General features: G+C 39.3%; 1 protein-coding gene across 1 annotated transcript; it reads right to left on the reverse strand.

Annotated features, from left to right (window-relative positions):
- Positions 1-4829: 4829 nt before the first annotated feature.
- Positions 4830-24711, reverse strand: LOC137914329 (ATP-binding cassette sub-family C member 12-like). Its single transcript, XM_068757934.1, has 30 exons — positions 24701-24711; positions 24232-24363; positions 23915-24061; positions 23516-23663; positions 22486-22722; positions 21589-21762; positions 21231-21378; positions 19876-20024; positions 19641-19748; positions 19273-19503; positions 19116-19187; positions 18694-18818; positions 17834-17906; positions 16295-16498; positions 15884-16018; positions 15505-15595; positions 14405-14461; positions 12839-12931; positions 12639-12742; positions 12365-12541; positions 11861-12087; positions 11390-11527; positions 10997-11186; positions 10821-10910; positions 10429-10624; positions 8394-8553; positions 8214-8292; positions 6243-6356; positions 4992-5156; positions 4830-4922 (listed from the first exon to the last, which is right to left on the reverse strand). Exons 1-30 carry the CDS (start codon positions 24709-24711, stop codon positions 4830-4832), a joined length of 4068 nt encoding a protein of 1355 aa, XP_068614035.1.
- Between the last annotated feature and the right edge of the window lie 1522 nt (positions 24712-26233).

A 26233-nucleotide genomic window follows, 5' to 3' on the forward strand; every position in this document is an offset into this window, starting at 1 on the left:
GCATGGTAACAAGTTCTAAAGAGCACGGCATGTGCTCTTTAGAACAAAGACAAAACCAACACTATCATCACACCCACATGCTAACTGGAAATAGATCACCAGGTACATATAGTTACATGTTTCACATGAATGTCCATGCTCTTTAGAACAAAGACAAAACCAACACTATTATTACATATTATTACATTACATGTTTCACATGAATGTCCATGCTCTTTAGAACTCGTGACCATGCTGAGGCAATACTCTCTCTAGCATTGCATCCCATGGTAGATTAACATCTCATCACATTTCACCTGTCTATATGTCTTTAGAATTCATGATCTACTGCACTTTCTCCTCAGAACACTGTCTATTCCTCACTTTTTGTCTGTCCGTCTTGTTAGTTGCATGTTTCACCGTGGTGTGGCACAGCCCTGGATGGCGCAAAGTAGGAAATACAGCTTAATAAAATATAAAAGGCTAGTCTGCCAAATAAAATGCATGAAACTGGAACAATGACTGACATCATGTATGTTGTCAGTTTCGAGCACAAATGCAGACAAGTTAGAAAAAAAGTAAGGAACCTACTTGCTGTGAGACAACAGGGCAATAAACAACACGACTGTCCTGACCGTAGAACATTTGGCAGTTAAAAATGATCAGATCAGTGATGAACAATAACAAATAACAAATAATTAAGTTATTATTATTACAATTATTAATAATTACAGTGTACCAACTTGGAGACAGGGAAGCAACCTTAAGTTAGAAAGAGAGAAGAAAATAGAAAAGAAAAAAAACATTTAACTGCACTCTGACAAGAGAGATTCAATAATTATTTTAATGTAACTGGACACATAACAAAAATTATTATTTGAGGGTCACAATCACAAAAGGACTGTCTAAACTATACAAAGCAAACTAGGAGAGGATAAATCAGAAGATACAAAAGGACTTGAACAGGTGGACCACATTATCGGTAGATTTCAGCTCACGAATTAGAATTATCCAATCCCTTCCAGTATATATCCCACATTCTCAATTTGTGAGCTAGGATAGATCAAAGCATGCACCTCGATGGCCTCCTATTTGGGGTGGCATTTACGTAATGGAGGCTTTAAAAATAAAAAAAACATTTTGTAAAATATGCATTTAATTCACTCACCAAAAACCAGTCATAAAGGGGTCAGAACTATCATGCAAAATCTTCTTCTGGATCTGATCCAAAATGAACTCAGTAAAAAATATTACATTTTCACATTGAAAACCCCATTGACAGATTCAAAAACCAGTTAAAAATACACAAACTCTGATTCATGGTTGGTGTATTAAGATACCAATAACAATTTAGAACTTTTTGGTGATGATCCAGATCACCATGTGGACGGTGTAAATGCAATTAGGAGGGGAATGAGCTGCTTGGCGGAGGTTTGAGCTCGCCGAGTGCTTTTCTAGTTTTAAATAATGTTGATGAATGTTGTAGTTTGCAAAGAAATGTGAGCTATCCACATTTATTTTACCATGGAAATGTAATCCTTTATCAGGTAAGTGATTATTTAGTGTAATTAGATGTTTTTACAGTGGCGTAGTGCAGTGGTCCCCAACCACCGGTCCGTGGCCCTGTACCGGTCCGTGAGGCTTTGTTACCGGGCCGCACAGAATAACAAATGTATAACATTTCCATTGGATCGATTATTAGCGTCTAAAAGGTGTTTTATTTTGAAAAACGACCAGCTTTTCTCCAACCTAACATTCGCCTGTGAAGTTTCTTAGTCACGTGATACGTTACTTACAATACAGCCCTAAACTAGCGAAAATTAATAAAAACAAACAAAAAAACACTCTTTGGAGAGCTTCTTTGCTAAGGGTATAAAGTCCAACTGAGGAAGAAGAAAAGAAAATGTATTTTAACAGACAAACCAGGAGTCAGACTTAAAATACGGGTTTATCTACAACAGCTGATTAGCTTCGTTAATGAGGCTAAGGGTATAAAGTCCAACTGAGGAAGAAGAAAAGAAAATGTATTTTAACAGACAAACCAGGAGTCAGACTTAAAACACGGGTTTATCTACAACAGCTGATTATCTTCGTTAATGAGGCAATGAAGGGTTCAAAACTGCTTTGGCACAGAGACCAAGAACTCTGGATTAAAAGACAAGAATGTGGAATTTATGAAAGAAAAAAACGTGAACATGAAGGACAGAAGCAATTATTGAGACCACAACTAATGTAATACTTGTTTAATAGTTATTGCAAGTCATTATATAACGTTTATTGGTAAGATTACAGTCCTCTTTTTTTTATTTCATTACCGATCCGTGAACAAATTGCCCGGCATGAAACCGGTCCGGTCAGGAAAAAGGTTGCGGATCGCTGGCGTAGTGGACAGTGCTGTCGCCTCACAGCAAAAGGTGCTGTATTCGAATTCTGTTTGTGCAGAGTTCGTTTGTTCTCCCCATGTCCATGTGGGTTTGCTCCAACCACCAAAAACATGCAATTTAGGTCCAAATAGTCTGTAGTGTATGAGTGTCTCTGTGGCCCTGAGATGCGCTGGCATTGCGTCCGAGTTGTACCCTACCTCTCGCCCATAGCAAGCGAGGTCAGGCTCCAGTAGACCCGTGACCTGCAAAGCGGAAAAGCGCCTGTAGATGAGATGATCGTTGATTTTTAAAGTATTTCAATGAGTATGAGCAGTATGCTTTAGACTTCATTTCTTAATTTTATTTCTCAGTTACACCACAAATTATGATAAATATTTTTCCATCTAAGTGTGAATGTAGAATAGAATGAAAATGTTAAAATACTCTGACATTCAAGCTGAAATACCAATCTCATAAATGAATTTCACAATTGCTAAATAAACACAGGAGCATTTGTAGCCTTGTATTTGTGGCAAAAAAAAAGTCGATTTTATTGCTCATGTTTAAAATGAAACATTGTTTTCTGCGACAGCTCACAGCTGAATACAATGCTATTAAAAAGAGTACACATTTTGTAAACCTATGCCAGTGTAATTGTAGTATGTAATTCTTCGATGCACGTTTCAGGTTGTCATTCAATATCTGGGCTATCGAGAGGTCATGAGGAGGATAAAAAGCATGATTTATTGTTATTATTCCAACTTTTTCCAACTTGCTTCTTTGAAGCCTTAAGACCTGCCCAGTGCCCACTCCCACCCCCCAATCAAAAATATACTAAGCCCCCCCCCAAAAAAGCAGTACTGGTTACCGTCACTCCATTCACTGAATGAATGGGGGTTGTTCGGTCAGTCAAGAAAAGGTGCAGAGGTGTCCTAACCGTGTCATGGAGGGCCGAGGCACTCCAGGTTTTCTTTCCAACCATCTCTCCAGCAGCTGATCTCACTAATGATCTCCTTCTCCGAAATTGAAGGAGGTGTTGCTAATTAAAATCACTTGCTTTAGTGACCGGCTTGAAGGAAAACCTGCAGTGTCTCGGCCCTCCATGGCACACTTTATACACCCCTGGGTTAGTGCAACACTTGCCGTTTGTAAATAAGTGCAAGTAACTAATCATCCATCAACGTCCCATGCTAGATATTAAAACGTGTTTTGCTTATTTGTCTCATATCATATAGGACATTTCCCTTTCTATTTCTGGACAAAGGCATCGATCAGCATGGCTGCAAAGTGGCAGCAGACAAAGACACAACAATCTATAAATAATGCTTTAAATAGTGTCTAAACAATAGGACATAAGCACTACTTTTTTCCAGTAAGTCTATTTCAGTATTATCAGTAAACAAAAAGAGCAATAAAGACATCATTATTTATCATTATCAGCGATATTCTTGCATGAAACCCCACCTCTCAGCTACACCAGATGCAAGACAAGATTGGTTGTGTAAATCAATACAATAACTAGAAAAGCGCTTAGAGAGTGCAGACCTCTGCCGAGCAGCTCATCCATATGGTGATCTGGATCATCACCAAAAGGTTATAAATTGTTCTTGGTATCTTTACACACCAACCATGAAAAGTAAAAGTGAATTGGACTTAATGTGTATTTTAAACAGATTTTTTAATCCGTAAATGGGATTTTTCATTGTTAAAACGTCACTCTAGATCCGATTTGAATGAAATTTGGTGGTGAGATAGAGGTCCCAACTGTAGGGAATTTCCACATTAGATGGAATTCCACAACATAATTGCATGCCGACAGAACAATAGGATTGCACAACATTTAGATAAATGGACTATACTGATTAAGTATATACATTAAGTCACATACAAGACATCACATTGTAAACTGATACACAGGGGTTTCAGATAGGCTGGGGGGAAGCCCCACCCTTAGGGGAGGGACTGAAACGAATGTGTTAAAAGGAGACGGCAAGAAGACATTGTTTGGTTTGGGCCCTGGGACAGACACAAGGAACATGGCCTAACCTCAGCGCTGAGTTTCCTCACCAACTTGTACCTGATTTATTGTTTATATAAATGTATAAACTTGACCAACATTCTCTTCATTGAGTACACACATATGAATGGGATCAAAGAACCGGGGAGAGTTGAGGAAAGCTCTAACACAACCCTACAAGACTGTTTCAAATTCCATAATAATCAACCAAAATATTGAAGAACAGATTTTGAAGCTCTATTGACTACAATGTTAATATTTCAAACTGAGCCAGAATCCGCGATCTCTTCTGGATCATCACCAGAATTTAATCATCTGTTCCTGGTAACATAGTTTAAAGGCAAATTAACGGACAGACACACAGACAGACTCCGACGATTACATAACCTCCACCTCGCCTCGGCGGAGGTAACTAGTGTCCCTCTTGCTATTAGTGCTGAGGCGCTGGCGTGTCACTGGGCTTCAGTGGCTCAGGTGTTCATAGTGTTAGCAGCAGCAAGGAGTGAATAGAAGTGAGAATCTGGTCTTTGTCTCAGCACGTCTGGACTGTCCACCTCTGCCACCTGTCAGGGAGAACATGTATTGTAAGTCTGGCTCCAGGATAAAAAATAAATAGTGATTCTGTTTGTTACCTCTCCACTGTCCATGACCAGAATGCGGTCTGAGTTTATCACAGTGTTGATGCGATGGGCGATGGTGAGCACGGTGCAGCCCTGGAAGGCTTCTTTGATGGTGCTTTGGATCAAGGTGTCTGTCTCCGCATCAATAGATGCCGTTGCCTCATCTAAAAGAATAATCTGTTGCACCACAGGAGAGAGAGTTTGTGCAGATGACAGCAGGAAAGGGGAATAATTCATAAAGACTGATGACTGAGGATTATTTTTCACCTTCACAGAGTTAGTTGTTCAAAATTCTTCATTATCTTAACCGCTTCATGTGAAAACCAGGTCGCGGGATCTACCGGAGCCTATCCCAGCAGTCATTAAGTTTTTTTTTTTCCACTTAAATTTTATTTCAGTTTTTTAACAGCAACAGAGCATTTAATACTAATATTGTTTTCCACATGACACACAATACAACAGTCATTAAGTTTGAGAGCATAAAAGGTCCTCATTTTAAAAAATTGAAGGTTTCAACTTCATTAAGTTATTTTTAAGCTCAAATCAGTCCCGTTAGTGATAATCAAATAAATCTATTTTAACTGCATGCATTTTCCCCCTAAATCATTGGAAATGGTCATATGCTGTATACTGGTAAAGACTTCAACTTTGAAGTGATGACAGCAGAATCAAAGAAAAAAATGGAACATGGCTTTGTGGTTGAAGTGAAATTCCTCTCAAGAAAATACATTCTTGGAGAACTATACCATGCATTCACACATGAAGGGAAAAAAACATGAACGAAAGAATCTATCGTTAGAGAGATACATGGTTTGAGATTGTGCAGAGTCGAAAGGAGAAATTAGGTGAGATATGGAACTAAATGAATAAAAATTACATGGAATTTGAGTTTGTGTTGCAACACAGGCATGTTCAGCAGCAGCAAAGAACCGATACAAATCAAACAAGCTGATCAATCAGAGATTGCAGACCCTCGCCTCCAAGTGCCTTATCTCGCAATGTTAAAGAATCCTTTAAACAATTCTAAAATCTGGCTTCAGATCCGGATCAACGCCATTCTCGGGGAGGACCGAGACACGGACAGAACCTTGCTTGTGTAAAAATTTCAAGTTGATTGGGTTACTAGTTTTTGAGTTATGCGCGCGGACAGACAAACAAACAGAAAGACAGACAGACAGACAGGCAAACAGACCCAATTACAATACCCTCGCCTCCCCTTTGGCGAGGGTAATTAATTCAGAGGGGACAGACACCTGTACAAACCTTGGAGTTGCGGAGCAGTGCTCTAGCCATACAAATCAGTTGTCTCTCTCCTACAGAGAAGTTTTCACCATTTTCAAGCACCGGAGCATCTAGTTGCCCGTCCAGTCTGGAGATCTGAGGAATGCAAAAAAACCAGACCTTTTCTGTAATCCCGCTAACAGACAAACAGATGCTGTCAAAAACATAAACTCCTTGATGGAAGTAACAAATCTGTTTACATGCTCCGATGCAGAATTGACTCAGCTATAAGTCAACGCTCTATATCTAATATTAAATGCACAGTAGGCCAAAACACAAACGCAATCTGGATCCGATCCGGATGGAATTCGGTCGTGAGATAGAGGTCCCCACCCTACATGACTGTCAAATTCCATAAATACCAGTCAATAATCAACTGAGGTATTTAGGAATAAAATTAGAAGCTCCATTGACTGCATTGTCAATGCTTTTTTCAAAGTGATCCAAAATCCAGGATCTCTTCTAGATCATCAAAATACAGCCAGGTCAGCTTGTTCACAGATTTTGCAATCTGTATTCACCATTTATTCGGAAAGTGACTATTTTTGGCGATTTGATTTTCTACAGTGAAAAATGTTATAACAGAAATAAAGTCCTCCAAGAACACTACGGTTGGATTTTGAGTCCTAAGTGCCCTATAAAGGGTTAAAAGCTGGCAATACTTCAGACACCACTGAATATTATAATTTTAAATAATGTTTGAATGACTCTCTTAGGCCATGAAAAAAGGAGCTGCTGCTACTATAAGCACCATGGCAACATATTACCCTGAACGCTGTCATATAACATAAACTTAATATCCTCAGCAGCATAAATTATATAATTACTCCTAAGAGCAATCGTCCCATAATAGTTTAAACCTTATTATATGACTCCTTGACCATAAAAAAAATCCTACCTCTCACATCTGGACCGGTATCATCTTTAGTTTTGCCAGGTAAACATATTTAAATTAAAACTTGGACACATGAACTGTTGTGTGGAATATCTTGGAAATCTAATTTGTATTAGTCATTGTTGTCCAAGTACTGTAGCTACAGTATTATCCATGAAGGTAGAATCAAGAATGCATCTTGCAATGCAATGATATATATAATACAGTAATACCTCAACACACGAGCGTTCCGAGATATGAGCCTGACTGCAAGGAATATTTTGCATTGAGATGCAAGCTTGAATTTGAGATGCGAGCGCTCCAAGCCTGCTTCACCCGTTCAGTAATTTTCGCTGTATTTGTGAATATTAGTTATAAGTAATGTGTCCAAAGAAAGAAAATGGTAAGGATGACAGTGAAAGAGAAAACTCACGAGGACGATGGAGACGAAGCTTGGATTTGTCTTCCTGATTGGTCTGATTACTTGTTTGGTGAACTCTGCCTGTTTCCTGGAACTTATCTATCTCCCTGCCCCTATCCTGATCTGCTGGTGTGGACTGTCCACCTGTGCTTGAACATTAAAGTTACGTTTCTGGATTCCCTTCTCCTGTCGTGCTTTTGGATTCTCTCTGTCTGCTCTCTGACAGTGCTCTATTTCTAGCGAGGTGTTCAATCTAATAATCTACAATATTTGTTTTGCCTCTTAATATTCTATGCATGCCAAAATAAATGCCCTCGCGTGCCAGTCATGACACACGTGTCTTAGGTTGCCGACCCCTGCTGTATATCTAAAGATGGGATACAATTACTTCCATCCCAATTCCATCGCTCATACAAATCTCATCAAAATTCCTTTTTATGTCATTCTAACAGTAAAGCAGACGTATGCTGGCAAAGAAATAACCTCCTTGAATTCCACACTTTGTCACTGTGACTCCAAGGCTTGAGCTGAATTGAGCACAAATTCACAGTTCTTGGGAAATGTATGTATAAAAAGTAGCAGATGCTAATTTGGTTTATATAAATGACCAAATACTTCCTCAGACTGTAAATGTACAGTACTGTTAACATTAACGTACTGAGTCCTTCATGTATGTCTTGTCCAGTGCCTCCCAAATCTCCTCATCGGTGTAGTTACTGAAAGGGTCCAGGTTGTATCTATTGGCAAACACAAACAGCAATATCACAGTAGCTTAAATATGTGACAAACAAACCAATTAAAACAGTACATGGATACATAAAGATGAGACATTATTCACCGGACAGTTCCAATGAAAAGCACAGGGTCCTGGGGGATGATAGACAACTTGCTACGGAGATCCGTCAGTCCAATGGACATAATCTCAACTCCGTCTATTAGGATGGTTCCTGCTGCCGGCTCCACCAACCTGAACAGAGCCACTCCTAATGAGGATTTCCCTACAAACACACAAATGGCCAGAATGGTTTACAAAGGTAGGGTTACTATTAGCACAATATTGTCATGGCTGTCAACAAAATAAGGTTGCTAAGATTTGTATTATGCATATGAGTACATGATAATGATATGTAATGATAATGACACTATGATCATGTCACACACGTCATACTGTGTAACAAGTTGGGCATCGGCCTGTAAAACGACTCTACAACCGATTTAAGCTGTTTATAAACAATCTCTAAAAGTGTTAGATAAAAAGCCAAATCGGTATCATCACTGTCATATATTAAAGAAACATGGGCGATTAAGCTGGGACAACACTGTTAAACACATCGATGCAATCTTGATTTATAAAATCTTCCATGGCAGAGCACCTCCATTACAAGAATGTGTCAAAGTAAACTCAAACACATCAACAAGAACAGGCTCTAGAGGTGTCTGTGTCATTCCATTTAGAAAAAGTGCCTTTGGTCGAGCCACTTTTTCTGTTCGTGCTTCTCACACTTGGAATTCTATCCCAACCACGATACGTGAACTCCCGACTCTGACCTCTTTTTCCGAACAATTTAAAGCATGGCTATTGGAAGAGCAACATTGTAGCCACACCCATGCCGAAACTTATATATTTGTTTACCGTTGGCTAATTGTTGGGCTACCATCCGCAGATTTTCTGATAATGTTATCATCCTCATTATTATTTTGTACTATTTAGTAGAACTGTTCTATTTGTTATGACTGTTGTTTTATTGATTTTGTTGTTTAATGTTGTTGATGTAAAAGGGACTAAAGATGGAAATTAGCCATTGGCTATAATCTTACATATTTACGTGTAAATGTTCATGAATATGTATTGTCCCTGTTTAAATAAACTCAAACTCAATAATCATGATACATGATAATCGGCTGACTGTGCTGCATTTATGTTTATTATGTAATATGGCACGCGACTCATGATAAACTATTGTGTCAAAGGCTGCACTGAGATCTAATAAAATAAGCACGAAGATAAGTCCGTTATAAGATGCTATTAAAAGGTCATTTGTGACTTTAATTAATGCTGTCTCTGTGCTATGATGAGCTCTGAAACCTGACTGAGAAACCTCAAATAACTTCTTGCCTTGTAAGAATTCACATACAGCTGACTGGAAACTGCTTTCTCTAAAATCTTAGGCAGAAATGGAAGGTTGGAAATTGGACTATAATTAGCTAATACACCGGGATCCATTGTTGGTTTTTTGACTGCTGTTTTAAAAGACTGGGATACATAGCCTGTAAGAAAGGATAGATTAATTATATTTAGCAAAGGAATTCTAATTGAGAGGAAGAAGTATTTGACATCCGAGTGATTTAAGTCACGAGCTCAGTCCTGGAACGAATTATGCTCGTATGTCAAGGTATTACTATATTAGAAAAAGCCATTGATTCCTCTCCCCATCTCCATGTTCCCTTTCACCTGACTGTCTCTTTCTAAAACAGAACATGGCGTGAAGACTCACAGGACTGCCAATCGCTTTCGTAACCTACCGTATTTTTGGGACCATAAGGCGCACATAAAATCCTTTCATTTTCTCAAAAATCAACGATGCGCCTTATAACACGGTACGCCTTCTCTATTAATTCTGGTTTTGCTTACTGTCCTCAAACCAATTTTATGTGGTACACGGCGCTCAAAAATCGGTCAAAATGTTTTAGTACGACTTTGGTGAGCTACGAAGCCGCACTGCTTGATGGATTGTCGGAGCATTACGGCTCCTGTAATCAGGAGTCTCCCAGAGTAATACGTACCGGTACTGTGCTTCAAGGAGAACCATCATCTCGGCCCTGCAATCATTTTGATATCTAAATTAACTTGACATTTTTGTAAACTGCCTTACCAGAGCCTGTTCTTCCCACGATTCCCAGTTTCTCTCCAGCTTGGATGTGGAAATTCAGCTCATTCAGGACAATGGGTGAATTCTCCCTGTACCTCATGCTATAGCCCTGGAAGGTAATGGCTCCACTCTTTGGCCAGTCCTCTGGGATTTGAGCATCAGCTACCGGTATGTGTCTGGGGGCCTCAGACTTACAACCCTGGACACAATAATTAAGATCTTGTGTGAGTGAGTGGACAATAAGGGTGTCAGATGATAATAAATTGCAGAGTTGTCCTTTTTGGTCAAACAAAAACACAGCAGCATTTGTAGGAGGACCAATGTGGGTGGATATATCGGTGGTAGCAGCCAGAAAACCTCTGCTATTTTTCTGAGGCAAAGAGTAGAGTTCTCACTGTGATGTATTCCAGCAGCCGCTCCAACGAGTTGAACCTGGCCTCCACCTCGGTAGATTGCCTCACTACATACTGAAGCATGCCCGTCAACTAGGCAAAAAACAGGTGTATAAACACATGTTGGAGGTCTCCTCTTTCTAAAAATAAACTCATGTTCATCCATCTGCTTTGTTTACCTGTATGGTGTAGGACATGGCCAGGCCTTTCGAAGCTGGATTGATGACTTCATTATCGCTGAGTACTACAAACAGAGACACCACCAAACCTATAACTGCAGCCATAAAGTCGAGCCAGAAGGATAGCCAACGTGTTCCAGACTGAAACAATAAGTACTGGTTGGAGTTGATGTCATTCAGTGTCTTGAATCTACAACATGAAAAAGGATGGTGTTTACTCACATACTGCAGATAATAAAAGTATCTACAATAAAGAACAGAATGTGAGAAACTGTAACTGAAAGATCATCCTCTGCATAAATGTACAACAGAAGGAAGATAGTTTGTCATCATCAGCAAGCACATGAGGTTAGTAAAGAAAATTGATTAACATGAGGATCGCTGGCATCTTACTTTTCTATGTGGCTGTCTCTTATGTTGTAGGCATGGATGGTGCTGAGGCCCTGCAGGGTAGAGGTGCTGAGAGAGATGACGGGAGAACGACTGATGTTCTCCATCCTCTTCATCTGACGGATACTCCTCTGGAATATACTGCAGGGGAATCACAGGTAATATTCAGTACTGTATACTTCTTTAATATGTTGTTATATTCCTGTACATTAATGCTTGTCCTAAAATACTCATAAATGCAAGAATTGTATGACAATCTAAATCTTGCAAATTACATTCATGTCACTTGGCAAATTAATCATATGACATTTTTATGATCCCATTCTCCAACAATTCCTGTTTGGGACCTCTATTATATTTACTTCAAAAGGACAAATCTAATAGAATTTGAGCATTAGAGCATGTTATGTGGCAGAGAATATTGCACAATTCAACTAATAATTAAATAATTCAATTAATGGCTATCAAACTCACAAAAGAATGAGGGTGAAAAAGACTCCCAAAATAGCCACAACAACCAGCATGGGGGGGAAAACACTGGAGATAATGATAATGGTAAACATGACCATGAGACTAAAATTCAAGAAAGGGTCCATATGGAGGGGAAGCACAGTGTCCACTTCCTCCTGATCTTTGGAAAAGCGGTTGAGATTGCGTCCAACTGGTGTTGTATCAAAGAAACTCATAGGACTGGACATAATCTGAGGGGAAAAAATTATTATTACTTTAATTATGCTTTTGTTTTTGTATTATTTACACTTTTATGTGTTATCTGTTGTTTAGATACACGTAGTTACATATTAATATAATTTTAGGTATGCAAATGGGTATTTATCTGGTGCAGGAACAGATTAACCTAGTTTCCATTATTTCTTATCGGAAATATAGCTTCGGTTTCCGAACAAATCTGTTTTCGAACAGTGTAACGGAATGAGTTATGTTCGAGAACCGAGGTTCCACTGTTTTCTAAAATGTTACCTTCTTGAATATGATGTTGTGCAGATGGCAGGCGGCACTCAAGGTGATTCCAGTATAAAAGAAGCATTTGATGATGGTAAGTGTCACCGTGGCAATAATCCCCACACCATAAATCATTTGGTAAAATCTCAGGTGCGGGTTGTCTAAGATGCTACCCGGATTTGTAGCATTTTTTAACTGGAAAATAAAATAAAATAAAAACATTTGATAATTACAAATAGAGTTTAATGTGTGTAAATGTATATGTGAGAGAAAGGGAAGATATGCTCCTCACCCCATCACCCTGCCCCAGCCAGAAACTGAGAAACCAGTTGCTGAAGGCTGTGGATCCAATCATCAGAATGAAGTTAATCATAACAAGGAAGATGATGAAGTAGCCTGAAGCAAAACAGTCACACCAAATACAGCTGGTTGGCCATGTGTCATTTGTATGCATTTATTCCAGTTCATACATGTGGACTGTCTGTATCAGACCTCCTGCTGCCTGGCAGTATCTGTGATAGATTCTCCAGGAGACGGCGCCTTCTTCAGAGGACTCCTTCCTCACCAGCTGATCATCACCAGCAGCTGAAAGCAAAGAAAATTATGAACTAGAATAATAGAATTTCTGAGTGACGGGCTTGATAAGGATGTGCAGTTGGAAACAAAACTCTTTGACATCCATTGCACCTAAATTTACATAAATGCCAACTCCATTATCTGAAAACCATCAAGATAATAAAGCTAGCATCCGGGGTCTCTCGATTGACTTAAAACTTGTGCTTCAAAGAACACTGGGGCAATGTGGGTTTGGCTCGCTGAGAAGAGGTAGGTTTAGAGAGATAATTATGGGAGGTGTTTTGTGTTCATTTCTCCATATTTAAATGTCCTGGTCCAAGATGCCTCTGTCTGGCATTGATGTGTGATGTATAATATGTTGAAGCTGAAAAGCTTATTGCAGCGGTAGGCATCCTGCCCATGCTCAGGTCAAAGTGCCAGTGACATCCCACTCTGGAATCCCAAAAGTGTGAACCCCAAAATGCGGAGACGGAGGCGAGATAATTAGTCTACAGTTAATTTAATAAGGAAATAACAAAAACTACTCAGCCAAAAAACTCAAGAGGGATGGGCTGATAGTCAGTAATAAAACAAAAATTCACAGCTACACAAAGAGGAACCAAGGTCGGCAGACAAAAATACAAAATCAAAATGGCACTGCCATAGAGATTGCAACCACCGTATTGGTCAACCACTAAGCTCAGCATATGGAATGTCAAAAAAGTCAGACACACCCGACACAAATATCTTGTTGGGAGGGTACAGAAGCAGGTGACTACCCTAGTTATCAGATGTTTTCCCCCTCCCTCCCTTGTGTGTGTCCCAGGTGCAGGCAGTGGCTGTGGGATGGATTCTTTGATCAAATCAATCAGAAACTACCCTCAGCCTGGGAGCACTGCATGGAGTCTCCTCAAACATTGTTTATGATTGAGGTCCTCAGTTCACGTCGCATGCTTGAACTTTCAAGGTTTTCAGATCTGGGGTGTGATGACCAGCGGGTAGGCAAAGCAAGATAGCCAGAGCCTAGGAGCAACCCTGTGGTGTGTGGTAGCCCAGAATACTGCTTCTCAGAGTTTACATTGATTGAATATGCACCCAGTTCTCTCTCCAGTACGGCCATCGGGATGACACAATTTGATGTGCTCTCGGCTGTCTCCCCCCTTTGTTCAATGTTCAGGAGGGGGAGATCGCAGTCCCAGGAGGAGGAAAAATTATCCAATGATCCAGGGGGTCAATGTGGACTCAGTGGAGGACAGAAATATAATTGACAATAAACTGGACTGGGCCTGTGTATACTGATAATTTGTATTTCTGACTTTGTTGAGTAAAGCACTGTTGCTGATATAATTTCCCTCCGGGATTATTAAAGTATTCTGATTCTGATTCTTTATATCAAACTGTCTGAGCCCAACCTTCTTTAAGAATTTGGATATACATCTGAAGTGGGTGACCCTGCACCAATATCTCATTCATACAAAAAAACAAACAAAGAAAAACACTTACATTTTTGGTCTGTTGTTTGGATTGTTCCATCATCCTTTTCTTCGGACATGTCAAATGCTGAAAGGAAGTGCACATAGTAAAGACAACTGTAAATAAATTGACAATAAAGATAGGAATTTTTGTATGTAGTAGTAGTATGTAGATTCAGATTCAGATTCAGACAACTTTATTTATCCCAAGGGGCAATTCAGTTTAAGCAGTCTACCAGACCATACAATACAAACAATACAAACATAATAAATAAATAAATAATTAAAAATAATTAAAAAAATATATATATATTAAAAAACACACTCAGTATATGGACAAATGCTACAACAAAGCCATACCAATGTTTAAAAACATGCAATATACAGTTTACTGGCAATCAGATTTGGTCTGCTACCTTTCTGCACTGCTGCCACACCCTTTGACCACCTAGTTATTCTGTTTGTATACAACCGAACACCACTTGCGTTCAGATCGGGGAAGCCGTTCATCCCAATCACCCCTTCTCGTTCTGTTACTGCACACATGAGCGTTGTAGTCCCTCAGAAGAGAAATGCAGTCCCCAGTCAGAGTACTATCCAGTACCCCTCCAGGGACTCCAAGAAGAGTATGCATTGCTGTTCGGCGTGTAAACCAAAACAACAGTGACACACATGTTCTCATCCTGAATGTACAGGGAAGCAACCCTCTCGTTCACCGGGGTAAACTTGCGTATTGCTGTGGGGCTATAAGCAAGCCCACACCAGCCTGCTGCCTCATTCCGCCATACAAGGCGATGTCACGGTCCTTGATCTTTTTTCTCTTCCTTGGAGTTTTTAACTGCCATGGGAGACCCGACCAGACCATAAAACTCCCAACAACATCGCTCCTGGGACCATTCGAGCACTCAAACTCCCACACCATGATAAGGTGGAAGTTCAAAGGGTAGTTTTACAAACTATGTAACTGCTTTTAGGTATTCATCTTTGCCACTTACTTCACATTAGACAGAATGCAAGAATTATTTAACATTGTATTTTTCTACAGCAAGGCATAATGTATAATGGCATATATTCTGATTTAAATCATTACTACCAAACAATAATTGCTGTTGCTTTTTTGCCTTTCCATACCTGGGTTCACTGCACCACCAAATGTGGGATTTGCGAGCTCAACCTCTTCCAGCTCTTCATTTGCTTGGGGTGAATCTTCTTCTGCCTGAGTCTGTAAAAGATCAACAAAAGCAATGAGTCTGCATAAAAGCATCTGCTGAGCCTTTACTGCAGTTGATGATAAACCACTTACTACCTTTTCAGAATATATGGTCCTGTTTCTACAAATAAAATGTAGGTACAGTAGCTATTATTATTAGTAGCTAACTATTTATTTGTTTTTTGTGCTTATAAAACAAGAAAGGTGAAAGGGATTTACATCTAGTAAGGAAATAAAATAATATACATTGTGAGAATAGCAGGGCTACATCCGAGGTCTGAACTGTAAGTGCTGTTTTACTTTTGACTGTTCCAGCTGGTAGTTGCTGATGAGCTGAGCGTAGCGTCCATTGGCTTCCATCAGGGCATTGTGGTCTCCATCCTCGAGCACTTCTCCATCCTCCAGGACCAAAATGCCATCACAGAACTCCAGATACTGACACACATTAGGACGACCTCATCAATGAAACCATCCCAGCCTCGTGGCCAGAGGTGTGAAGAAAAACATTTGTAGCAGCCCGACATTACTTTGTGCTGTGGTTTACTTTACTTTGGACAATTCCACCATACAATATCATTTGTTCTAAAATTCATTTTAAATTATGTCTATCATTATGAGAACCTTATGAGTTTACGCATTTCATAAAAGGTTTCAGGCTCAGTGAAAAGTTGCTGAGGAAAAGATGTTTTCTGATGAAGTGCATCTTCTCACCTGCAGCTGGTGTGTAACCAGTATAATTGATTTTCCCTGCAGCTCCTTCTTTATACATTCCTCGAAAATGTGTTTTCCTACATGAGCATCGACAGCAGATAGTGGATCATCAAGGAGGAAGATGTCTTTATTGGAATACACAGCTCTGGCCAGGCTGATCCTCTGCTTCTGCCCCCCTGATAGATTCAGCCCTCGCTCTCCAATCTGCCAACAAAACAGCAGAAAACTACAAAAACACTGGCTCCAGATTCTGTATTATAAAATGCCATTTTTACTTTCTGAAATGTCTAGCAATGCAAATACTAAATGATTGGAAATGGGATTCGAATTATTATAATGAGGGTTTTTAAAGTTACTTTTTCTCTTTTGTTTGATAGTGACGGTGCGGGCCTCTCTCCTCAGCCTGGTAACGCAGGCGAGGTCACATCGAGCAGAGGCCTCGGGAACGTGGATTATTACTCCAGAGTTTTTCGTCACGACGCAACGCCTGAAAACAACAGCTGCAACCTCATTTTATAATTTATTGGAGAAGCATGGCTTAGGAAGCAGGCTTAGGAAGCTCTGAGGTCATTCTGATAGGAGATTGTAATACAAATGTCCTTCGGAAAGACACTCCCACTTTCAAAGCCTTCAGCAGCTTCTGTAATTTGCATAACTTTACCCAGCTGATTCAGCAATTTACAAGGGTAAACCCCACTTCTTGAAACATCATAGATCTAATCCTGGCATGGGGCAAATCTAGAATCAAGCAGTGGGGAGTGCAATTTAAGTGATCACAATATGATCTTCTGCACTCGTAGAATTCATAGACCTGCAGTTCAATGTCACACCACAATCAACTGCAGAACTATGAAACTACGCAATGTGGTTAACAAAAGGATCAAAAATGCCAAAATTTATTTCTTAAATGAGAACATTGAGGCAAACAAAAGCAACCCACAAAAACTGTGGGAAGCCCTAAAACAATTAGGCTTCAGCAATAGACTCCAAACAAAAACCAATAATTTCTGCATTAATTCAAGTGGTTCACTCCAGACCAAATAGTTTTAACAGCTTTTTCACCACTATTGCCACCCTGTTGGTCAGCAACCCCCCCCCTCCACATTCAGGTCTGTATGGTTCTGACCACATCCAAACACTACGAGAATCCAGGTGCTAAAAAGGACACTTTCTCTTTCATTCGTTCTTGAGTGTGCTCCTTCTGGGGATTCCCTCATTCTATTGGGGGACTTCAATGCTCATGTTGGCAATGACAGTGAGACCTGGAGGGGCGTGATAAGGGTGTCCATATGTGCACTTGGCACCAGGACACAGTAAGTTGCAGTTTGATGATCTATTTTATAGTCGTATCGGCGAACTTGCGGCCGCATGTCTTGGACACTCGGGCGAAGAGATGGACGGAGATGTCAACCGATCATCACCTGGTGGTGAGTCAACTCCGAGGATTGTAAATGCCTGATTTAATTGCAGTTTTCGGGTGGCGGTTGTGACACGACTTTGATGGGTGCAGTGCGGCGGAGTCATCAGTAGAGGCCCTACCTCAGTTTTATCACCATATGGGAGTATTTTAAGGTCAGGTCTGAGGCTGCAGACACCGAGAACTCTGTCATATCTGTGAAGTAAATCAAAACAATATATTATCTGAAGCTTCAAATCTTAAAAGGTCATTTTAAAAACATAATATTTTATGCAGATTATTTTATGGGAAGAAACAACAAAATTGGAATGTACCATTTCAGATTAATATGAATGAAAAAAAGACAGGATATTTTGACAATTCTGAGCATAAAATTTCTTACATTTCATACTTAATATCTTATTAAATCTATGTGCGTAGTTAGTGCACAAGTCCCTGATCTCCGAGAGCAGTCTCGCCATGGTGGCGCTATCCTTGTTGTCCTTCTTGACCTGTTTAAATAAATTGTCCTTCTCCTCCTGTTTGAGTATAATTAATCTTACATTTTCATAATTCTTCATTTACTTCAGGCACCATGCTCGCAACATGCCTACATTGATTCATTGACCTGAAGTGACTCGTCAAAATACTGTTCATTGTTAAGCAGCTGCACCGCTTGCTAATTAGGCAGACAAACAGGATTTCCCAGTGATAGCTCTGTTAGATAACACAATGGCTTTTGCCCTTGTTTGATAACCGTGCCAGATGCAAACTCACAAGGATAAGAGGAACGTTTGATGCGTCGTTTGTCATGTGACATGATCACAGAAAATATGACTCATGCCTTGTATGAACAGTCAACTAACACTAACCTTAACCCTTGTTTATACAGTAAAACATCACATAACCTGCCCTGTTTTTAAATATGGCACCTATTGTTTCCATATGCAAATTAATCTGTAGAGTACAGAAAACAAAGGTGTCAGAGTTCATTCATAATTACCTGTCCTGGTCAAAGGGTTGCTCCATTAGGATGTTTTCCTGGACAGTTCCATGGAATATCCAGGCTTGCTGGGAAACGTAAGCGAATGTCCCATTAGTTGTAAGGGAGCCCTGCAGAAGGTACATCTATAAAATAGATCACAGTGTGTCACACACAAGCAGTTAAATGTAAAACAGAATGACACTCTAGCACTTCTAGAGCTATCTATATCAATTTCAAATTGAATGGCAATCAATAAAGTACTTAAACAGCATAAAAATATATAAAAACACCAGGGGTGAAAATATATCCTGCTTGGTAAAGAAAAGTGAGGATTATCATTTTGAGTAAGATGAGAGTAGTGGACAATTAAATACAAAACATTCAAAGGCAATAAGAATGCCACATGTATAAGATGGTAAAAGAGACTGAATAGAGTTAACCTGCTCCAAAATGCTGGATATCAATGATGTCTTTCCACTCCCCACGTTCCCACAGACACCAAGCAAGCAGCCCTTGATAAGGAAATAACACACAGAGTAACTTTAACTTTACCACAGTCTCAAAAACACATTTTCCCACATCATTCTGGAATCGTACCTTTGGCAGTGTGAATGAGATGTTTCTCAGAGATGACAGAGTTGCAGTCTTCTCAGTTTGGGACATTTCATCTACTTCCTGCGCATCCACCCCATTGGCTAAGCTGGGTGGGGAGTCCAGCATACTCTCTGGTTTGGTCCAGGAAAATGTTGCATTTTCCATGACAATGGCTAAGTCACTGTCTTTATCCTGTCTCAGGTAGGATTCTGGATTCTGGATTAGCAATAATTTCTAAACACAGCCACAGAAAATATTTCATCTTAAACACATTGTTTTCCATATTTTTTGAAACAGCTTGTGACTGCAGCTGAAATCCACAACAGTGCTAAATCTAATGATCGCTGCATCTAGAGCTCTGAGCAGTTTACCCTCAGCCTTTTTATTGATACAGCAGCTTCAGCCATGGCCTTCACAGACAAGGGCATTAGAGCCAAGCAGAACCGTATAGCATTGAAGATGGCGATGGTGGTAAAGGCCTGGTAATCACAAAGAACACCGCCGCAATACTGATTAGTTCTAAAGTTTAAGTTTGATATTCATATCGACTGTGAGCAAGTTGTCAAATCCATTGAAGTGTATTCAATGGACTGCGTTGGTACTCACATCAGTCGTGTTGAGATCAAACTTTAACAGTGTGTGTACTAGGAAGGTGGCAACTGTGGCAAGTACGGGGATGATGCTGGTGATGCTAACATTCATATTCTGCATGTAACTGACCATTTCCATTTCTCTCATCTCATGTTTCCTTATATCTACAAGAAAGACAAAAATCAGGGTTTTGGAGACGGTGCTCTATGGTATTAGTATTTCAGGTAAATCTATTGATCGTCGATACACAGTGCAAACACGTTTTAGATCATGACAATGCAATTATAATAGATCGATAGTTGCTTGCTTAAAAGCACAGACTATATGTATATATTCACTCATTCATCTTCTTGGAGACGAGACGATCATAATCATCTCGTCTTCAGCTGCTTAACCAAATCTGGGTTACGGGTTAAGATGGACCCTATCCCAGCAAACTGCGGTTGAGAGGCATGGTACACTCTGGAAAAGTCACCAGTTCATCGCAGGGCCACACAGAAAGACAGACACACCTACTTATGCTCGCACTAATTCATACAAATAAACTCTAAACAGTGAGACAGATCTTGAAATGTTCACAATTGTAAGATATTAATCTTTGCATGAGGCACCAGACAAAGAAAACATGAACTTCTGGAGGAAAGGGCACACTGGAGAAATATGCTAAAAAAAATACATAAAAGTACAGATGGACACCCTTTTCATTCACACCACACTATAAAATCACTAAAATACTTTTCTATTATCAATTGAATTGAAAATATTACAATAATACAATAATACATAACACACGATAAAAATATCAATATTTGGTCGGTTACTCTGATAATTTAGTTTTTCTGAATAAGAGACATTGAACCAGCAATGTTTAATTAGTATAACACAGAAATATGGTGTCTAGTTTAATCAGAATCAGAATACTTTAATAATCCCATCTGGAAATTATATTCCCATAGGGAAATTATATAAGGGACTGTTGCAGGCTGCTATGTGTCTCGGCACATGCAAACTTCATTAGTGAATTATTATTGAACAAGCTGAGCTGGTTGTAGGATGTCTATTTGTTTCCAAATTTTAGCTCTCACACTTTTCTCTCATTCCCATGATGCACTGCTGATTACAGTTATGTTTACTGTGCATTCCTGTTATCATCTTTAAGTGTTGAAATCATGGATTATTTCTCGCAAATTGTATTGTAGTTCACAACATGTCACAGCAAACTACTGTTGATTCAATTTTACAATATCAATCAATTCTGAATGTATATTGCATGATTGTTTTTGTGTTTACCACAAAAGTGAGAGTACAAATAATGCTTCTATTAGAAACTTATCTGAATGTAATAAAGCATGAGGCTGCCTAAATCATACCTGCAATCTTCTCCTCAAAAGAATCTTCCCAGGCGTACATCTTGATAAGTTTGATGCTGCTCAGAATCTCATTCATTGTTCGAACACGGCTGTCAGTTAACACCATGGCTTTCCATTTGAACTTGTTAATGACCATGGCTAAATAAAACTGAGAGCAGAAAACAAACAAACAATAAAATAATGTGAGTGACAATGGAAAACAAGCAGCATTGTGGTCTATCCTTCTGGCAGAATTTGTTAAGGAAAATATCCATATATGTAACGTGGAACTTTTTAAAGAATAACCCAGGAGTATCCAAACAAACTGCAGGAAAATATAATCACAGACAGACAAGCAGACAGACACACACAAACAAACCTGCACAGGAATGAAGATGAGGTAGATGAAGACTCCTGTCAGTGCAGTGGAGCCCAGAACGAAGCAGGCATAAATGATACACACAAAAAACAGGACTGGTGCAGAGAGCAGAAAGCTCGCAAACACTACAGCCTCAAATAACTTGTGGCCATCATTGCTCAAAACATTTATCATCTGGAAGGAAGAGAGTGTTTTTCAAAGAAGGCGAGAACAAGTCACGCACACTCACACACACAGAAAATGTGTGTGTGAGTGTTTTTTAAACATGTTGTCTGTGTAAAATTCTAAATAAGAATATATTTCAAAAGCAATAACATTTTCAACATTCTACTGTGTCAAAAGCACTGATTAAAGCACACACCTCCACTGAACTTTAAATCAGTCACGTATTATTCAAAGTCGAACTCATAAACCTGTAAGGAGTACTTGCAGGGCAAACTACTCCTATAGCAATATATTTAAATATAGTTCAGGTTTAATCCAGGTTTTTAATTGAATCTGCACCAGACTATACGCACAGATACAGTAAATACCTAAACCCAGGATATTATTATCAGGATGTTATTATTTAACTACCGTATAAATTAAAGAAAATGTTATATCTGTCTCTCTATGTTACTATTTTTAAGAAAATGTAAGAAACTTAGCCCTTTATCAATGCACACTGAAATTTAATGGCCGGGCCCAATGATCCATCCTCCCAATTTTCATGGCAATCCATAATTCTGATTAATCCTGTTGATAGTCTGATATATACAGGTCCATCAAAATACATTTATCCTTTCATTTTGAACTCAGCGATTCTAATGGGCAAAAATTTGACAAAGAAAAAAAAAACTACAGGAGAAATGTGGGTAAATTACATCAAATAAGCTTTGACTCTTATAGGTTAGTTACCTCGCCCATTGAAATGCCGGTTTGCACCCGCAGAGAGATCACTTTCTGAAAGGCCACTGAAGAGAAGGCACCCTTTAACCTGACTGCAGTGCGCAGGTCCAGTGCACACAATAAAGATATGAAGAAGGCTTTGCAAAACTCTGTGGTAAACAAGCCAAAAGCCAGGCCAACGCCATACAGTATTGTGGACTGCTCCGGGTGTTCAGCATATGCTAGGATTTTACGAACCAGAATAGCCTGAGAAGACAGATAAAAATATAAGGTGTTTGCATATGGAACAGTGTTGTTAGGTGATGCTCCCATGTAAGTGAGACATATATATATTTTAATCCAACAAATATCTTCTTAAAACACATTTATTCAAGTGGAGGTACAATTATTATTATTATTATTTTACTTAAATAGAGGATACATTTACATCAACTGTATAAAATGACAACACCATTATTTTTGTAAATGTAGTGATAAGAAAATTGGGATAGATTGAAAGGATTAGTCATTTAACCTTAAATGGATGTTTACATGCAGAAAATGCGAATAAAAAATATGTTTTTCTTAAACATATATCATATATTAATAAGACAAATCCATTATATCAGGGGGAGAAGAGCTTCATAAGATCCCGAAGGTTACTTTGAGTTACTTACAGCAAAGGAGAATTTACAGACCCTAGCAACATTTAAAACACATTACTTTGACATTTTATCGTGACAATACTAAAGACAATATCCCACAAATGCACCCGTATTTTATCAAAAATATTTTTTATTTGTAGGAATGTTAAGCTAAAGTATTTTCTGTAACCTCCAAACTAAGCTTTCTATCAGTACATGTATGCTCTGTAAATTATTGAAAAAAAGATTTTTCAATTACCGTAATTTTGAATCTCTGTGCCTGCAGAGATTTTGATTCTGCTGCACAAACTGTTTAATTTCATGTTTTTTCTTAACATCTTCTTTGGCAGAATAGAGGAATTGCTCTATTATTTGGCAAACATCAGAGGAAACCATTAATAGCTGTCGAAAATTACCGGGCCAAGGAACGCAGCAACCATGCCGATGATACCAATGAAGACAGATACAATCAACCTGGTTCTTTGAAATTGAATTATTGCTCGAACCAAAGAGGCCTTCTCCAAGCCAACCTTTGCCACTTCTTCCTTCCAGAGTCGGAAGAGCCTGTACAACATAAAATCAGAGTCAACGCTCTCAGCCTTGATAAATCATTACAAAGGTCAAGGTTAGGGTTAGCAAACACTCTCATGAAATGCACTACAGATATTCAACGTTTGTAATTGTTTCCCTAACCACGATTCCATTTCCAGACAAGAATTTCAGCAACTAGAATTGTCAGCTATCAATGAGTCCCATACTGTCAAATGTTGTTTGAGAAGTATTGCACCCCTGAATCAGCCAGAATAAATTCAAACCTTTCTCCATTGCTGTCAGCTTTGTCAAAGGGTGACAGGTTGATTGTCGTCATGTCCATCCTTTTCCTGAATATGGCCCACATCATAGGAGTCATCCAGGCAAAGGTTGTAAAAGACAGGAATCCTGCATTGTCAACTGGGTGGGAACTAGACAAGGAAACATCATCCAATAGCTCTGCTATGGGTATAGCAGCCATAATGGCATTTAGATTAAAACAACAGCTATTATCAGGCTATCATCCATAGTGTATTATCCATTTAAGCCTATTTATTAATTGCATCCAAACAGACTAACAATGTCATTAAAAAACACTAACTCTGTTGAGGAGCAGGCGAAAGGCTTTAGGTTCTGAAGGCCCTGGCGGTATTTTTTGACTTGTGGAGGGTTGTCCCGTTCATTGATGTCCAAATCAGCATAATCTGCATTTGAGACCTCAGGTTTGTTTCTCCTTTGGAAAGCGTCATTCTTTAGAGTCAAAAAGATAGATGGGAGAGAACAACAGATTTCCACATTAAAAAGCAAAAAAAACAAAAGATGTACTTGAAAAAAATGGAGAAGTAAAGATATCGGGGCAATGACAGCAACATGTGAACAGGTCAGTGGAAGCTACCGTTTGTTCTTGTGTCACGGGTTTGTTTTAAAAATGGGGAAAATGGTGGCTCAGCCAGAAAAACTTCAGTGTAGTGATCTATTTTATTTACACCATTCCACAAACAGCAGCAAACGTGAAAAATACTTAGTGCAGGCCAAAATACATACAAAAACAAAATAGTTGTAACACTTACTCTGGTACCATGAGCTACCCATGCTATCACTCACTCAAAAGCACTCTCTCCTCTAATTGACCAGAGCTCCCCTCAAATACCCATTAGCCCCTCCCCTGGGCAAACCAATTATTAATTACAGGGGTTTTAAGGTAATACTTGACACATTATGAACAACTCATTCCCGAATAATCAATAAATAATAACTCCAGGAATTGGCACATACCGACTTCCATACGGATGTTAACTTTCATATACAAACACACACTCAAGAAATACAATATACAATCAATCATAATGGAACAATCCGTGGTCACATGACAGTGAGAAGCATGCCCCATAGTGCCATTTAAGTGCTGATCAGGAAGTGCCATCAGTTCTATTAATCTATGGTCTCTAGTCCATTCTGTTTGCTGTCGTGTGCTGGGGCAGCAGACTGAGGGTCGCAGACTCAAAGAGACTCAATAAAGTCATCCGTAAGGCAGGTGATGTTGTTGGGGTTAATCTGGACTCCTTAGAGACAGTGATGGAGAGAAGGATGCTTCAGAAACTGAAGCATCCGGAACAACGCTCCCCACCCCCTCCATCAGCTCCTGGTACAACGAAGGAGCACACGGACAATTAGACTGAGACCACCACCCACAAAAACTTTACGACATAGAAGGTAATTTGTTCCATTTAGATGCATCATTGTAAACTTCTATCACTTTTAAGTATTTGTATATATTATTGTAAATATTCTGATTGTGATTTAGCCTGATTGCTGACAGCCCCTGCAGGCAGCAGCACCAGCTGATGAGTGTGACGCGTAGGCTCCGAGAGCGCACCCTCGGATGCCACAGTGGGGGGGAGTGGTGAAGGGAAACAGTTTGTGGGGCCATGAAAACCGCATACCCTACAGAGAAACAGTCTCTGCGCAGCTTGGCTCTGACGCACGCTCTCTCTTCTGATGGAGAGCATTCAATGATGTATTTATCAATGTTGGACATATGAAATCCTGACGTTTTAGAAATAATTGAACGCACTACGAACAGCGCGACAATCTGTTTATTTCCACCCAATACCAGTAATCTAATTCTCTGTTTCCCTAAACATATACTTTTGCTACGAGTCTTCAGAAATTAGAATAGAAGTTTGCTACATACGTTCATGATGATTCTTGCACCAGCGTCGACTTCAGGCATCTGTGAGAGTGTTGGCACTAGCTGTTGGCAATATGCTGCCTTTGCACGGTTTCCTCAGACTCGTTTTGTTTCTTTCGACTGAAATGACAAAGTGACAAAGGTACACTACATTTGGAGTATTACTGTTTATTACTTTGCCTACATTTTTTGTCATGCAAAATGAGTGTGGAAATAACCGGTAAAACTACCACGAAACACTACGGTACGGGTTTTCATGAGATTTTCTGCTCTATTGTCAGAAAATATGACTGGTAGAAGTCTTTCAGGTGAATCTTCATTTTAGCGATCTTAATTATTTTTATTTCATTCTTTTGGTTAATTGCCTATACAATCATAGAATATAAAAACTTTTGCAGTTTGGTAAAGTTGG

This window comes from Brachionichthys hirsutus, unplaced genomic scaffold (genome assembly GCF_040956055.1).
Source record: "Brachionichthys hirsutus isolate HB-005 unplaced genomic scaffold, CSIRO-AGI_Bhir_v1 contig_209, whole genome shotgun sequence".
NCBI classification, from domain to species: domain Eukaryota; kingdom Metazoa; phylum Chordata; class Actinopteri; order Lophiiformes; family Brachionichthyidae; genus Brachionichthys; species Brachionichthys hirsutus.

Excerpts from the sequence above, each read along its gene's own strand:
- LOC137914329 (XM_068757934.1), bottom strand. Across the intron at positions 23,664-23,914 it reads GCTGACAGCAATGGAGAAAG|GCTCTTCCGACTCTGGAAGG; the intron begins GTTTGAATTTAT and ends TATGTTGTACAG. Across the intron at positions 21,379-21,588 it reads TCATCTTCATTCCTGTGCAG|TTTTATTTAGCCATGGTCAT; the intron begins GTTTGTTTGTGT and ends TTCTGCTCTCAG.